At 51.0% G+C, this 17,364-nt stretch overlaps 1 protein-coding gene across 1 annotated transcript in view; it reads left to right on the forward strand.

Moving 5' to 3' along the window:
• Positions 1-17,153, forward strand: part of UNC45B (unc-45 myosin chaperone B) — a 30,030-nt gene extending 12,877 nt beyond the window's left edge. Inside the window, exons 9-19 of the mRNA XM_058559326.1 lie at positions 2,535-2,835; positions 3,784-3,878; positions 4,054-4,201; positions 4,973-5,113; positions 7,350-7,477; positions 8,423-8,489; positions 9,351-9,464; positions 9,817-9,932; positions 11,066-11,183; positions 13,406-13,561; positions 16,314-17,153. Coding sequence (XP_058415309.1) covers positions 2,535-2,835; positions 3,784-3,878; positions 4,054-4,201; positions 4,973-5,113; positions 7,350-7,477; positions 8,423-8,489; positions 9,351-9,464; positions 9,817-9,932; positions 11,066-11,183; positions 13,406-13,561; positions 16,314-16,574 — 1,645 coding nt within the window. The 3' untranslated portion in view covers positions 16,575-17,153. The remainder of the gene's footprint in view (positions 1-2,534; positions 2,836-3,783; positions 3,879-4,053; positions 4,202-4,972; positions 5,114-7,349; positions 7,478-8,422; positions 8,490-9,350; positions 9,465-9,816; positions 9,933-11,065; positions 11,184-13,405; positions 13,562-16,313) is intronic.
• Positions 17,154-17,364: the final 211 nt, after the last annotated feature.

The following is a 17,364-nucleotide window of genomic DNA, read 5'->3' on the forward strand; positions in this document are numbered from 1 at the left end:
GTCAAGCCTTTATGAACTGACTTTAAGGCCTTGCAGAGACTAGACAGGAGCCCAGGGCCCTCAGCAGCTGGAGTTCTTGAGTCTTTTCACTGCCGCTCCATCATCATTGTGGCTCGGGTGCTCTCTATGCATCCTTTCCCTTCTCCTCCCACTGCTACATGGCCTTTTAATCCTTTTTTTTTTTTTTTTTTTTTTGGTGAGGAAGGTTGGCCCTGAGCTAACACCTGTTGCCAATCTTCCTCTTTTTGCTTGAGGAAGATGGTCCCTGAGCTAACATCCGTACCAATCTTCCTTGCATGTGGGACACCTCAACGGCATGGCTTGATGAGTGGTGCGTAGGTCCACACCCGGGATCTGAACTTGCGAACCCCAGGCTGCCAAAGCGGAGCATATGAACTTAACCACTTCGTCACCAGGCTGGCCCTCTTTGCCTTTTTTTTTTTTTTTTTTTTTTTTTTGTGAGGAGATCAGCCCTGTGCTAACATCCGCCAATCCTCCTCTTTTTTTGCTGAAGAAGACGGCCCTGGGCCAACATCTGTGCCCATCTTCCTCCACTTTATATGGGACGCCGCCACAGCATGGCTTGCCAAGCAGTGCGTTGGTGCGCGCCCGGGATCCGAACCAGCGAACCCCGGGCCGCCGCAGCGGAACGCGCGCACCCAACCGCCTGCGCCACTGGGCTGGCCCCCCTCTTTGCCTTTTAACCCTTTATTCCAGTGATCCTCAAACTTGTAAATGGTTCAGATTTTTGGGACACCCCCCCCCCCGGACTCAGCAGTCTGGGGTGTGGCTCAGGAAGCTGCATGTGTAAAAAGCACCCCAGGTGAGCCGTGGGAGCGTGAAGACACTGCCTGCACCTGCTTGTCCTTTCTCCATTCCAGGGGTTGGCAAACTTCTCCTGTAAAGGGCCAGAGAGTAAATATTTTAGGTTTTGTGGGACCTGTAGGTCTCTATTGCATATTTTTTTTAAATGTAAAAACCGTTCTCAGCCTCCCTGATTTGGCCTGCAGCCGGTTTGCTGACTCCTGCTCAATCCCATAGCTTCTCCTGACCCCTGACTTTGGTTCCCTGAAGGCTCCTCAGGGCTTTTCTGGTCTTTCTCTGTCTCAGCGTGAGCTACTTCTTGAGTCTCTCACGAGGTCCCACGTTGAGTTCCGGTAACTGTCGCCCAGCTGGTCCTCCTTTGGGCAGAGGGTGTTGAACGAGGCACCCCTCCCGGTGGTCAGCCTGTGCAATGCTGTGCAGTCACCTGAGGCTGAGTTGAGGGGTCTCCACCTTCAACAAACTTGCCTGAGGCTTCCCCTCTGCAAGGGGGTAACACACCCACTTTGTCAGGGCCAGGGGCTGGGGGGACGTTCAGACATCAGCCGGCATCAGGAACCAGCTTAAAGGGCAGACCCCAACTAATTATGAAAGGCTGTGGGTTCCCTGGTGCTGAGTGGAGAGATGGGGTGCAGAACATGGACTGTCAGGACTGGAGGGGCCCTCAGAGCTTCTAAAGCTGACCCCTCTCCCCAGAAGGACTTGCCCAGGTCACCCAGCCCACCATAGGCAGATGTGGGACTAGAGCCCAGGCCTCCGACTCTCAGTGTGGCATTTGCCTGACTAGTCCATGCTGCCTTCTCGCCTTTATACACATCTGCACTTCCACTGTGCACATCTGCCCTGATTCCCCACATTGAACCAACCTGGGCAGATCAGAAGGATCTGAAGGTGTGTCACCCCTGATGTCCCTATACAGAGATTCTCCCATAGAGTAGATGATAGTAGATTCCGAGAGCAAGCAGAACCTTCTGGCTCGTCTAGTCGCTACCCTCACTTGATAGGGGAAGGGCTGGGAGCAGACAGTGGGGGTGACTGGCCCAGGCTGCGTCATGACTCAGCCACGTGGGTGGAGTGATGCAGTGTGCCGGGCACCGTGGTAGGCCCTTTCATGTTGTTGTGGCTGCTGTACTGTCCCACCAGACATCCCACCTTCTGGAAAGCCTGTTGGCTGACAGCTCTCACCTGTCATCTCTCTTGGGGACTTGCCTCAGCTGAGGACAGCTGTTCACCCCTACTGGGGCAGCCAGCATCCAATGACCTGTCCTTCACTCCAACTTGGAGCAACTTGAAGGGGTGTGTCAGCTCTAGAACTCTTCTGAGGCTGAGGCTTTGTCATGACTGCATTGCAGCCCAGTGCCTCCCTCTGTCCAGTCCTGCTTCCTTCCCCAACAGGTGTTGATCCCAAGAGCTCTCCCTAATAAACTTCCTGCCTGTCAATCTCCATCTCAGAGTGTGCTTCTTGGGGAACACAACCCATGGCACATCTGTTATGTCATTTACCCTCATTGTAACTCTGAGAAGTGGTAGTACTGTCCTCAGTTTCCAGATCGAGAAGCTGAGACTTAGAGAAGTTCAGTGAATTGCCCAAGGCCACACAGCACATGAGTGGTGGATTCAGGATACAAATACAAATCTGTTTGCCCCCAAATCTCACACTTTTCCCACCCCCCTGGGCCAGTTCTCTTGACCACACTTGCTCTCTGTTTTAGGAGCAAGTTTGACCCCCAGGACATGGACAAGAACGTGATTGCCATCCAGACGGTGTCGGGGATCCTGCAGGGCCCCTTGGACCTGGGCAATCAGCTGCTGGGACTGAAAGGTGTGATGGAGATGATGGTAGCGCTGTGCGGCTCGGAGCGTGAGACAGACCAGCTGGTGGCTGTGGAGGCCCTCATCCATGCCTCCACCAAGCTCAGCCGCGCCACGTTCATCATCACCAATGGCGTGTCACTGCTCAAAGAGATCTACAAGACCACCAAAAACGAGAAGATCAAGATCCGCACACTGGTGGTGAGTGGGCTTGGTCCCAGACACTGTGCCAGGCACCAGGGCACCAGGATGAATGGGGCGTGGCCCCTATCCTTGTGGAGCCCACACTCTAGAGGGCACCAGAGCCACCCACAGGCCCCTGCAGAGCAGGATGATCAGCAGGAGGCTGTGAGAATTCAGCCTCTCAGGAGGCTGAGGAATTCAGTATGGTGGACCCTCCCATTTAACCGTGACCACATTCGCCTCTGTACTTTCGAATGATACTAACGGTCATGAGCTTCTGTCCAGCAAATATTTTCAGAGCAAACTCCAAAAAGTCGCTTTGTTTCCTTAATCACTTTCTCTATGGCATAGTTAAACCTGTTTCATTTTTTCCATTTTCATTTTGCAGAAATTATTTTCATTGATGTTTTCCTTGTAAACGATTACAGTGATTTGAGTCATCGATCTGTATTTCTGTTTATATCAATTTTTAAAAAAACTAATTATAGCTTCTGCCATTGTGAGTTTTCTCTTATGGGAGACATTTTGTCCTAATAAGAGTCCAACTTTTCCTGGGTAAAATTCTGCACGTCTGAATTTGTTATCCACAAGATACGATTTCTCTGCCAGTTTTTGTACTATATCAAGTTACTGTTGTAGTTTCAGGTAGGATTATTATTCTTTTGTGCTGATTTTTCAAAATGGCAGACCCAAAATATTTGTGGGGTCTTACAAAATGGTGGGGCAAAGGGGCAGGGTAAAAACCTCGAGCTTCGTGGGCATCTACCGTAACCTGGAAGCCTCAGAGAAGGCATCTCGGTAAGAGGTGACACCTGGCCTAAGTTATGTAGTACATGTAGAGGTTTATCCAGGCAAAGAAAAAGGGGCAAAGTGTTCCAGCCACAGGGACTTGTTTGAGCAAGGCCTTGTCCCCAAGCCTTGGTGTCTCTGACCCTGCAAGTGGCCGCTGTCTCCCCTCCTCCACAGGGTCTCTGTAAGCTTGGCTCTGCAGGTGGCACAGACTACGCTCTCAGGCAGTTTGCTGAAGGGTCGACGGAGAAGCTTGCCAAACAGTGTCGCAAGTAAGGGGATCCTCTTTCCCCAGGCCCACCATCTCCTCTCTAGGGTGTGCCCTGGTGGGTGCCAGGTGGTGAAAGCCCCCTCACCTGCTACCCACTACCCTGAATTTCTTCACTCCTGACCTGGGCCCGGGCCCTGGCACCCTTCCCCAGAGCCTCTCCCTCTCTCCTCTTTCAGATGGCTGTGCAATGCGTCCATAGACACTCGGACCCGGCGATGGGCAGTGGAGGGCCTGGCCTACCTCACGCTGGACGCTGACGTGAAAGACGACTTTGTCCAGGACGTCCCCGCCCTGCAGGCCATGTTTGAGCTGGCCAAGGCAAGTGTGGCCCAGACCTCTGGCCTCAGGAACGGTCAGCTGGATTCAGGCTCACAGGGCCTTCCATTGAGCCTGGGAAATGGGACCCCTGTGTCCTCATCCTGACTCTACACCCCCTCCCCATATAAACCTGCATTGGTCATTCCCCTCTTTCTGGCCCTCATTTTACCTGACTGTAAAATGGGCTCACAATTCTTCATGCCTTCCAGGCAGTGGGAGGATGAACAAGAGGCTGGTATTTTTTCCTGAGACCCTCAGGAACTGAGGTCTTGAGGCACCGAGAGGCACTGCCTAGCCTCTTCTGGATCCCCTCCCTCCTTCCCAGTGCCCCTAAACTCATTTCCTTCTCTGCTGGGCCAATCCCCTGGCTCTCTTCCACCACTAAAGAAAGGAAGTGTGGAGGGAGTTTCCACCGGGGCCAGACCAGAGGGTGTCCAGCCTCCACCCCGTCCCCACCCGAGTTGGATGGGGAAGCGTGTTGGATTGGGCTTTTGAAAGAGGCACAAAGCAGGGAGCACACTCAGAGGACTCGCATTCATGCTCTCAGTCGGGGGGGAGGGTGGCTACTGAGAGTGCAGGAGGAATTTCCACCCACCCTGTACGAGCAGACCCAGTTCGTCTCCCTCTGTGCCGCTTGTACTTCTCCAAGCTGAGTGGCACCAGCCACGCTCCCCCTAAACCAACCTACCAGCCGTGCGAGGGAGGCGTCTTGGAAGCAGAGGCTTGTTCTAAAGTTCCCTTTCTGCCCTTCCCCATCACTTCGCCCCGTGCCTCCAGACCTCTGACAAGACCATCCTGTACTCGGTGGCCACCACCCTGGTGAACTGCACTAACAGCTACGACGTCAAGGAAGTCATCCCTGAGCTGGTGCAGCTCGCCAAGTTCTCCAAGCAGCACGTGCCCGAGGAGCACCCCAAGGTGGGGATGGGGATGACCTGGGAGGGGTCTGTGTCCCCAGACCGCCATAGAGGCGGAATGGAAAGATAGTGATGTCTGGGTGCCGTGTGTGTGTGCGTGTGTGTGTGTGTGTGTGTGTGTGTGTGTGTGTTTGTGTTTGGGAGGATTTGGCATAAGACAGATAAATGGAGGATGATAATGGTAAATTTCCCCCACCAGCTGGCGCTCATGTATTTTCTTAGTTTCTGTTTTGAAAAAAACCTGAATAATCTGTAGTTTGAGAAAACAAATAGAACCAGGATCAACGTTTTGTAATTTATGTTGTTGATTTCATAGTCATCAGACAGTTGTAGTTCATGTTTCCAACACTTATAAAAATTTTATTTTCTGGGATATCTGAATTTGGGGATATTGGTGCTAAGTAGGAATAACGAGAGGAGAAGGGACATGGGTGAGCATTAGCCCAGATGCCACAAATGCCCTTGGGGCCCTCCGCCGTGATTCCCTGCACAGTAGGGTATAGTTTGTACATGGTTTGCATGTGAATATATATGCTTTGTATTTCCAGCCAGTAAAACATTTAGATTTTTTAAAGATGATCAAAGTAATATAACCATATTGCAAAACCAACAAAAAGGTGCAGTAGAGAAAAAAAATGACCATTCACAGTTTACATCATCTCCACGTGAGCACTATCGGCATTTTGGTGTGTTATATTGCCTACCAGAGACTTTTTTTTCCCCGTGCATTTTTTTTTCATAGTTATAATCAGAATGTAGTTATCATTTTGTGCCCAATTTTGGGAAAATACTTTATATGTTTTCCACATTATATGTCATTCTCTGAGTCATATTTCACACCCGCGTAGTATTTCATGCAGGTGAGGGTGTGTGGCATGTTCTGCTACCAGAAAGTTCACATGTGGCTTCTAGAGATTGCCCATGACTGTCAGCTTCTTCCCAGCCACTCCGAGGATTGTCTGTAGACACTCTTCAACCCTGGGGCTGACTTTGAATTTGCAGCAAAACCCAATCTATTGTTTTGTCAGCTTTATCCACTCCTTATCGCTTCTCACTCCTGCCTACCTCCACCTACCCCCCCCCCCCCACAGCACACCAAGCCAACTGTTTGCAAGCCTTTTCTTTGCAAGACAAGTAATGTATGAGTCATCTAGTGTTTTAGATAATCTCTCTTCTGTTTCACTCCTCTGTGAATGAAGTGTCTTGGGGATTGATTTCCATATCGTATCAGCTCCTCAGGCTCTGTATTGGGAGTGGGGAGGGCAAGGAAGAGGAGGAGATGTTCTGACATTCACAGCAACAGAACATGCTGTACTTCCCCTTGGCGGTTGTTTCGGCAGAGGGAATCTGGAGGAGTGTATTCATTTCCTATTGCTGCTGTAACAAATTGCCACACACATAATGGCCTAAAACCACACGGATTTAATATCTTCCAGTTCTGGAGACCAAAAATCTAAAATCAGTCTCACCGGGGTGAAGTCAAGGTGTCAGTAGGGCTGGTTCCTTCTGGAGGCTCTGAGGGGACCATCTGTTTCCTGATCTTTTTCAGCTTCTTCTTCTTTTTTATTTTTTTGTGAGGAAGATCAGCCCTGAGCTAACATCTGTGCTAATCCTCCTCTTTTTGCTGAGGAAGACCGGCTCCGAGCTAACATCTATTGCCAATCCTCCTCCTTTTATTTTCCCCAAAGCCCCAGTAGATAGTTGTATGTCATAGTTGCACATCCTTCCAGTTGCTGTATGTGGGACGTGGCCTCAGCATGGCTGGAGAAGCGGTGCGTCAGGGCGTGCCCGGGATCCGAACCTGGGCCGCCAGCAGTGGAGCGTGCGCACTTAACCACTAAGCCACATGGCCGGCCCTCTTTTTCAGCTTCTAAAGGCCACCTTCCTTGGCTTGTGACCTTGAATCACTCCGACCTCTTGCTTCTGTTGTCATTTCTCTTACTGCTAATTCTGACCCTCCCACCTCCCTCTTATAAAGACCCTTGTGATATATTGGGCCTACCCAGATAATCCAGGATTATCTCTCCATCTCAAGATCTGTAACTTATTCATATCTGCAGAGTCCCTTTTCCCATGTATGGTAACATATTCACAGGTTCCGGGGATTAGAACATGGACATCTTGGGGGTCATTATTCAGCCTACTACAAGAAGTCAGAAGTGCACCATCTTTAGTTCCAATACAGATTGGCCTGGTGCCCAGGCCCCTTCCCCATTGCCACCCTTTCGTCTCCCCAGGACAAGAAAGACTTTGTGGACATGCGAGTGAAGCGGCTTCTGAAGGCTGGCGTCATCTCCGCGCTGGCCTGCATGGTGAAAGCGGACAATGCCATCCTCACCGACCAGACCAAGGAGTTGCTGGCCAGGTGCGGCTGCAGCCACCCTGGGCTGGGGTCTCAGGGGACAGGCGGCAGGAGGCTGGGCAGGGAGATAGAGACGGCAGGGGACTAAATAAGGGAATCAGCCCCTGGGGAGCCTGGAGAGGAGACTGAAGGGGGTCAACGTTCAAAAGTGTCGTGGTAGGGCAGGTCATCACAGGTAGAAGTTTGCATCGGGGAGAAAGAGGTCACTCTCCATTCTGGTTACCTGGTCCCAGGCCCTGTGTAGGACCTGCTATTCCAGAGATGAGAGGCACAGTCTCTGTGAAGCCTGGTGCGGGGGCAGACAGGTTCACAGTTACAAGAGACGCAGTGGGTGCCTCGATGGGGGAAACACAGGGGGTTGCTTGGAGCACAGGCAGGGGCACCCGACCAGCCAGACTGGAGGGTAGGTGGGTGGGCAGCCAGGAAGGCCTCCTGGAGGATGTGACAACTCAGTGGAACCCTGAAGGAAGAAAAGGAGCCACCTAAATGCAGGGGACGGAAGGGTTCCAGGCAGAGGGGACAGCACATGCAAAGACTCTGAGGACGGAGGGAGAAGAGGGAGTGAGGACGGGGTCCTCCTGCAGTCTGTCTGGAGCATGGAGTGCACAGGAGGGAGTGGTGCTAGATGAGACCAGAGAGGGAGGCAAGGGCCAGACCATGGAGGTCCTGGGGTACCTCCATGTTGAAGAGTTTCTCCTGGGTGGTAGGCAGCAAGGAGCCATTCTTTGTCTCCCTAAATAGACGTGGAGTGGTCTTTGCAGCCTTGCTTGGCCTCACTTCCTCCCCAGCCCCTTATATCCATGGCACTGTCTCCCCAAGGTGGCTAACGCTGGAGCGTGTGCACACTTCTAGCACCTTCCAGGGCTTCACTGGGTCTGACCGCCTGGCCTGCTGTTGTTTGGGAAGGGTGTGCTGGTGCATTACATGTCCTTTATCCTTGCCCTACAGGGTATTCCTGGCACTGTGTGACAACCCAAAAGACCGAGGAACCATCGTGGCTCAAGGTGGTGGCAAGGTAATTGAATGGGACAAGGTTCTTGCCATTCTAGACGGTGCTCCACTGGGGAGGGGCACTCGTGTGTGTGTGTGTGTGTGTGCGCGCGCGTGCGTGCGTGTGCGTGCATGCGTGTATGGCCCAAAATGCTCATTGCCTGGCCCAAAAATAATGTACCTCCTGCCCCAACCCGACCTCCTGGAATATGGTCATTCAAGAATCTGTGCTGTCTGTGCCATGGTCCCAAATCACTTTCTGCCTGATTGTGTGATGCTTCTTGGGATTTACTGTCGAATCTCATTTATCCTCCTTGCTGTTGGAAGGAAGCATGGCGCAGATACAGACTGTGGGCTTTGCCATAGAAGACTTGTCATTGAGTCCTTGCTTGTCCCCTTTTTAGCTGCATAACCTTGGGCCAATTACTTAATCTCCCCGAGCCACAGTTTCCTAATCTGTAAAATGGGGGAAAAGTCACAGACTCGTTTTGCAGAATGTCACAAGGGTTAGAGAAAATACACTTAACGTGTTGGCTCATACTAGGTGCTTAATAAATGGCTGCTATTATGATTGGGTTGGACTTAGGCAGAAAGTGAAAAATCAGTGTATTGATCTATTTATTTTTCTAAAAGCCTAATGAACATGTGGATGGGTCGGGGGGGAGTGCGGGCGAAGACCTCAATGTGTGCTGAGAACGGGGGCGGGGGGGGGGGGCGTGAATCCATGACTAAGTATTTAATTGTTTTCTGTGATGCTTAAGAGTTTTAAATGGCAGAGTCTTCCTGAACTCCTGCTGGAACAGACAGACAGCAGCTGGAGAGGGAGGAGGGGTAGAGAGGCCTCTGGATGTCTGTGACCGAGGAGTGACTGTGCCCTTTCTTGCAGGCCCTGATTCCCCTGGCTTTGGAGGGCACAGACGTGGGCAAAGTGAAGGCAGCCCATGCCCTAGCGAAGATCGCTGCGGTCTCCAATCCCGACATCGCCTTCCCCGGGGAGCGGGTGGGTACCTGGGAGGGTGGAATGGGGTGATGGGAGGAGTCTCCTCTGCCCCTAGAGGCCTTTCCCTGGGTCACTCTACCCCCAGCCTGGGAGGGCGACATGGTGCTGTCACATAAAGGGCAGTGAATTGGAGGCACCTGGTTCGGCCTCTGACTAACTGGGTTGTCCTCTCAGAAACTCAGTTACCTCATCTGCAAAGTAAAGGCAATAATCCTGCCTTTCAGCATCATTGTGAAGGTTGAATCAGTGAATGGGCAAGTGCTTTGGAAATTCTAAAGCTGAGCCCTTGTAAATATTAGGGACGGAGGAACGTGATCTCCACCTGACCCACTCCTTGCCGCCTCCCGCACAGGTGTATGAGGTGGTGCGGCCCCTTGTGAGGCTCCTGGACACCCAGAGGGATGGGCTCCAGAACTACGAGGCCCTGCTAGGCCTCACCAACCTGTCTGGGCGCAGTGACAAACTCCGGTGAGTGGGGTGTGGAGGGAGCATGGATGGAGAGAGGTGTCCCATGAGACGTTTGGTGGAAATTTCACATATACTGTGTGTGCTTGCCTTCGAGGACAGGATCAAAGGTAGAGCGTAGAAATGACAGTGGGAGGGATTTGTGTTAGCACTTGGAAAAACCACATAGTGAATGTACGAAGCCACAGGAGACTGTAAAGATCCTTCTCTCTGAAGTAGTAAAAAAGATATCGAAGTGGATGGGTGGGAATAAAGTGTATTCCTTCGCAGAAGCAGAGGGATGGTGGAGTGTATTGGGTTGAGATTCTTTTTTTTTTCCTTTTTTTTGTGAGGAAGATTGGCCCTGAGCTAACATCTGTTGCCCATCTTCCTCTTTTTGCTTGAGGAATATTGACCCTGAGCTAACATCTGTGCCAGTCCTCCTCTATTTTGTATGTGGGATGCCACCACAGCATGACTTGTTGAGTGGTGTAGGTTGGCACCCAGGATCTGAACCTGTGAACCCCGGGCCACCAAAGCGGAGCACACAGAAGTTAACCACTATGCCACTGAGCCGGCCGGCCCCCTAGGTTGGGATTCTTTTGGTTGCAAGTGGCAGAAAACTCAGCTCCAACTGGTTTAAGCGTAAAGAAAATTTAATGACTGATGTAAATGAAAAGTCTGGGGTAATCCAGATTCAGGTGAGGCTTGATGCAGGGGTTACAGAGATGTCCCAGATCCTAATTCTCTCTACCTCTCTTGTCTGTGTTGTCTTAATTCTCAGATGGGCTTTTCCCCTCTCTTATGATCACAAGGGTTGCTCCAGACCTCACATCTTCTTGGCTTCATATCCAGCAGGAAAGAGAGAAAGAGAATTTCTCTTCCCCAGCAATAATACAAAAGAATCTCTAGCTGAGTGACATGTTCATCCCAGACCTCATAACCACAGCCAGGATGCTGTACTATGTCATTTAGTTCATGCCCACTGGTGCCCCTTTGGGAGCTGGGGGCGGGGTCAGTGCCATCCAAACCATGCTTGCTGAGGATGTGGGAGGGACACCACTGGGATGGTGGAATGACCCCTAGGTGGCTGAAAAACCCAAATGCTCACTACAGAGGACTCAGTGGCCTCTCTTCCTCTACCCCTCGCACCCTAGGCAGAAGATCTTTAAAGAGAAAGCCTTGCCAGACATTGAGAACTACATGTTTGAGAATCATGACCAGCTGCGACAGGCAGCCACCGAGTGCATGTGCAACATGGTGGTGAACAAGGAGGTGAGGGGGCTCAGGATGGGGACGGGAATGACAAAGATTGGAGATGCAGCACAGCTCAGGGCCTGGCATGAGATTGGGGGCTGTTATAATGGCATTAAGGTAGCATTTTGCCAGAGAACCCAGGAATCTTTCCTAGATTACAGCCCCCTCCCTGTAGGGATCCTGAGAGGACTATATGCACAAAGGAGATAAAGGGAAACACACCAAGTAATATTCTCCCCAGCTGGGGCTTTGACTCCAAAGCATAGGCTGAATGAGGCAGAAGGTACCATTTCCCTAAGTTATTTAGGTCTCACAAATAACTTATATACAACAAATATAAACAAATATAAATAACAAATATAACGAATATAAATAACAAATATAAACAATCTCACAGCAAAGCAGGATATGAGACCAGGGCCTCTTAGAGGTCAAAAGAGGCCAGGCCACTTGCATTTATTGAAGTTCCACATATATAAAAATGAGGAAATGCAAACATGCAAAATTGTTACAAACAATTTTGGAATATTTTACCTGTTAACATTTAGTAAACTATCACTGTTTCCATAGAAACTGCAATGCACTATAACTGTGCTCTTTACAGAATAATTACAGGATTTATAAAAATAAAATGAATTCAGCACATGTCCATGGCCTCATGGTCCAGAAATGGGATAAATTATAACCATGTGATGAATGAATGTCTTCTTTCCATCCTGCCAGAGTACTGCTGTGCATGTAGGTAAAACCTCATCAGAGGTGGCAACAGGCTATAAATCTGAGGCCCTTTGTGAACGTGAGGGCCAGGCCAAGGGGACCTCCTGGGCCCTCATGTAGGGCGTGGTGTGAGACCCACTCTGTTTCCCCTCAGTTCTTAAGTCTTGGATCTTCTCACTGTTATAGGAGGAAAATCCAACCCATGAAAGCCTGTTAAAGTCAAAAGAAATAAAGCTAAACAGGGTGCATCAGGGAGCTGGGCTAGGGCTGGCCTGGGGGCCTGGCAGCCACGTGGGAGAAGAGAGACAGTGCATCCAAGGAAAGGGGCGGGGAGAGACAGCGGGATGGGGGAGGAGCCTTCCCCCTGGGAGCACCAGCTGCTGCAACAACTCAAATCAGAACACTACACAGCGGTCCACAGGATGGAAGTCATTTCTTGCTCATGTCACTTCTCGCCCACATTTGGATCAGGTGGCTCACTTCCAAGACGTGACTCGGGGATCCAGTCTCCTTCTTTCATCAAGAACTGTCTCCCTCTCCGCCGCCTTGGGAGTGGTCTCCATTCAGATAGTGGGTGAGGGGAGACCCCGGGAGAGGTGCCTGCGGTACTCCACCACGGTGGCCTGGAAGTGACACACATCTCTTCTGCTCGTGTTCCACGATGAGAACTAGTTCATGGCCACATCTAGGTGCTAGAGGTGGCGGTGGGGAATGTAGTCCTTTTGGGGCAACTGCTTCCCAGTCACAACTGTGCCCCGTGAGAGGGGACCCCACTGACCATCTCAGCCGTACTCTCACCTCTGAGGACCACTGCTCCAGCTTCAGGGAGATGCAGGCGGAGGGTCATAACCTGGGCAGCTGTGACCTTTGACCCCTTTTGGAGCTCCACTTCCAGGAAACCTGACCCAACAAAATGCCCTTAAACTTGAACAACCAGATTTTACTGTAGAGCAGAGGGGTGGGGGGTCATTGTGCTCGCAGACATGCCAGGGCCCTGGGCCCCAGGAGGCTCTTCTCCTGGCTCTTGGATCCTTGAGAAGCCTCATCCCTTATCCAGTGATGGTACAGCAGCTCTTTAATACCAAGTAAACTACCCACTTGTCCCTGCTCCTGCCAAGCCCCTGTGCCTTCAAGGACTGCAAAGTCATTTCATTGCAGACCCTGAAGGGCCATCTGTTGCGGGAGATACATTCCACTCAAAAGGGAAGTGAAAAACGGCTCCTGCCTTTCAGGAGCCGGTGCCGGCCCTTCCCCTGGTGTGGATAGCTGAATGCAAACAGAGGTGGTGGCACACGCTATATGAAGGATCCCTATTCTCTTCAACCTTGTAGCTGGAGGATTTTGTAGCTCCTTCATCCAGCTAATCAGAGAAGACTTCCTGGGGGAGGTGGCATGGGTGAACTGCTCACAGGAAAGCTCCGAGGGATCCTGGGTCAGAGAACGTGGCTTCAGATGCATCTTTCCCTCTCTGGGCTGGGCAAGTAGGGGCATTTTTCTCTGAGCCGGGTACTTGCCTTCCACAGGTACAGGAGAGGTTCCTGGCCGACGGGAATGACCGGCTGAAGCTGGTGGTGCTGCTCTGTGGGGAAGATGATGACAAGGTGCAGAATGCGGCCGCAGGGGCCCTGGCCATGCTGACAGCAGCACATAAGCAGCTGTGCCTCAAGATGACCCAAGTGGTGAGAGCGGGCCCTGGGGGCAGGCAGGGGCGGGGGGCACTCCAGGGAACCTCCCACCCCCAGACCACACTGCCCTGTATGGTCCTCTGGGGGAGACCAGCCCCGTGGTAAGTCTTCCCGAGCCCTGGGTCTCTGCTCCCGCCACCTAAAGAGAGGAAAGTCGTACTCTTTGGCCCCTGACTTTCACTATTTGGACACCTAAGTGTGCTAACTCAGATCCCTCCCACTGTAGTTTCACCTATTCCCTTTGCTGGTGCTTATAACTCACTACTTAAGAATAATGACAGTAATAATACCAACAACGCTAACTACTGCATGGAGCCCCTGAGCTCCCCGAGAGAAGCCTGGATGTGGTTGGGGTACCATAGGGAGCTCGTGGTTTGGCGAAGAGGCAGTGGATTCTCTTAAGTGAACATGATGATCAGATCCTTTGGTGGGACCGGGGCCATCTCGGCAGGTGTAATGGGAGTGATATTTACACAGTCGCAAACATGGGGGTGCAAAATGAACCTTTCCCCATTTCACTGAACTGAACTTAGTTCAGGGGCATCATTTCCACCAATGGTGAGAAATGTACACATCTCAATTCAAATGTATTCAGGTCAGCTTTAAAGGCACGCTCCTTTAGATAGTTTAAGGTAGGGGTGTGTGTGTGTGTGTGTGTGTGTGTGTGTGTGTGTGTTCTCTAAATGCCATGGGTGCATATGCCATCCTGGCACCAGGGGAGGGGTCTCTCTGCTGGATGTAGCTCATCCTGCTTGGTCCTTGGGCTTTAGCACTTTCCTTAAGGCAAGTTTCTCAGAACTGTAAGGTGTGTAAGAGTCACCTGGAGGGCTCGTTAAAACACTTTCCCCAGATATTCTGAGCCAGTAGATGGGGGGTGGGGGTGTGCTTCCGGCCCGGGGGCCACACTTTGAACCCCCTGCCCTAAGCAGCCTCCGCTGAAGTAACTGGTCACACAACAGTCAACAGGCCCGCAGGGCGCTCTGTGACTCATCCACTTACTGTGCTGCAGGAATTGCTCTAAATGTTCAGATCTCTTGAGTCATTTCATCCCCCAACAGCCCTATGAGGTGCGTATGATTATTATTATTCCTATTTTACAGATGAGGAAACTGAGTACAGAAAAGTCACTAGCCCAAGGCCACACAGCCAGAATCCTTCAGGATTTCTGACCTACTCTTGGCCACTTCTTCCTTCTTTCTGAGGGGCTCAGAAATCTTGGCTGCATTCCTGTCCCCACAGTGGCATCCCGGGGACTCTGTGAAGCTGCCCAGACCCATCTTTTATACAACTCTGGGGCATGATGGATGCTGGGCCTCTCCACAGTCTCACATCTCTTGGATACACCCTGGGAAGCCAGGCCACAGTTCCTCCTGCCCCGGGATCCTATCCCCGTAGGATCTATCAGCCCTTCCCTTAGCCCCCGATGACTCCTCCCAGGGAGTGATGGGCACTGGACCCATCATCACTTACCCATCAGCATTAAGTCTTTCCCTGAGCCCTACCACAGCTAGCTGATGGAAATGAAATGCTTTCAGTTCCTTTCCTTGTGGTAGGAGACTCAGTGTGGAGTTTACAAAAGTCTACTTAGATGCTCAGAAGCCGATAATTCACCTTTTCTTCCCCTCAGTGTCTATCTCCCCATCTGAGAGCACTGCAGGTAGGGGAAGCTGAGGGTAACGGGGACAAGGAAGCAAAGGGGAAAGCTTTGGGTTAGTGCCTAAAATCATCATCCCTGTTTGCTTCTACTTGCTGAGCTCTCACTGTGTGTCAGCCCCAAGCTAAGCTCTTGCCAGGTATCAGTCACATCGTTAAACCATCACGGTGTTAAGAGGTAGGCATAGCTGATGACAGATGCGCTCCTGAGGCTTGGAGAGGTTAAACAGCTTAGCTAAGGTCAGACAGTTGGTAAGTGGCTGAGCTGGGACGTGAACACTGGTCTCTCTGACTCCAGAATGCATGCTGATAACTATTCTACTCTGCTGCTCATGTGTGTCTGTTGAATGGTGTGAGTCAAGCCTCCTGGTTCTAGTCTCAGCTCTCTCTCTCTCCTTGAGTGACCAGATGGTCTAGAGTCCTGTATTCCCCATGCACAGTAGCTGGGCTGCCTCACACCTGGGAATGGAGGAGAGAGATGGAGGAGGGATGGAGGAAAGGAAAGGATACACTCCAGACTCCACTGTCGATTCCAGTTGAGGTCAGGGCTGGTGCAGTGCGTGCCTGGGGCCTGCCTGGAGCCCATGTCACAAAGGGCACCTGGGTTGGCAGAAGCAGGCATTGCCCGTGTGCCCAGGGTTAGAATCCTCCTTTCAACACCCTCCATCCCCGTTGCACTCAGGCATGCAGTAGGCCTGTCCTTTGCTTCTCAAGACACTTAAAAAGTAAATGGATGGGTAGATGTTTATTCTCTGCTATTTCCAGATGTGTGACCATAGCTGAGTTCCTTCTCCTCCCTGGACCTCAGTCCCTCCCCTTGTAAAATGAAAAGGACTGGATTATTTCAAATTCCTTCTAGTTCTCCGATTCCTGCCCTGGCCCTGGTAAGGAGATGGGCATCACCCACCTAGTCCCAAGGGGCTCGAGTAGGCACGTGCTGAGTCCATACACACATAACGAGATATGTGTTTGCCCTTTCAGAGTCCCAAATCTGGGCCCGGCCAACGCCTTCTGTTTGTCTTGTCCAAAATCTCCTCTCTCCGTCCCCCCACTAATTCCTCCAGTTCTTCCTTTTGCACCTCCCCCACTCCAGACAACTCAGTGGTTGGAGATCCTACAGCGGCTTTGCCTGCATGACCGGCTGTCAGTCCAACACCGGGGCCTGGTCATTGCCTACAACCTGTTGGCGGCCGATGCTGAGCTGGCCAAGAAACTGGTGGAGAGTGAGCTGCTGGAGATCCTGACTGTGGTGGGCAAACAGGAGCTGGATGAGAAGAAGGCGGCAGTGGTTCAGACGGCCCGGGAATGTCTCAGCAAGTGCATGGATTACGGCTTCATTAAACCAGTGTCTTAGACAGGGCTTGCAGGGCTGCTGGAGCTGGTCCTGTACTGTGCAGAGTCCTGAGCTGGGAACTCCCGGTGTCAATTCAGCTAGGGATCACGGCAGTGGCGGTGAAGTCTCCATATAAAGGAAAGACTTAATTGTTCCCTCAGTTGTGATTCTTCCCCTTTGCCCTAGGAAAGTTTGGATGTTTCATTAACTCTCTTGCTCCCAGTCTCCTTACATCTGTCATGTTCCAGAAATTCCTAGAATAATTTTCATTTATGATTTGGAAGATAGGTTGGATAATTCTTTCTGTACCCATTCCAAAGGCCAAAATAATGGGCTGAAGTTCTTTATATTTTGGAAAACGGATTGTTTGGTAAGGTAGGACCTAAGAGGTGTGTGAATATAAAGGTTAGTGCTGTTGTATCTGGATGTCGATCTGTGCCAGTTTTTATAGCCTCTCTAAAAAGACTGTTTGAACAAGGCTGCTGGAACTGCATGTTTCAGCTGCAGTGCCCTGTTCCAGCCCCATACCCATTCCCATCACTCAACTGTGATGGAAATACAGTTTATGTTTAACAGTATGACGTGACGTTTGCAATTTGCTTGGGAAAATCTTCCAAGCAAGATGGACATGATGGATACAAATAAGATCAACTCAAAGTACTTTAAGGAAAAAAAAATCATTGGTTCATATATCTTGTCTACCCAGGGAAAGGTCTGACATTATAAGACCCAGGGTTCAAATATTGTCACCAATGTTATTTTCTGTGTGGGCGTCTTTATCTCTTTCTCATCCCCTCCCCCACAATATCTT

The sequence above is a fragment of the Diceros bicornis genome, chromosome 18, assembly GCF_020826845.1.
Source record: "Diceros bicornis minor isolate mBicDic1 chromosome 18, mDicBic1.mat.cur, whole genome shotgun sequence".
NCBI lineage: Eukaryota > Metazoa > Chordata > Mammalia > Perissodactyla > Rhinocerotidae > Diceros > Diceros bicornis.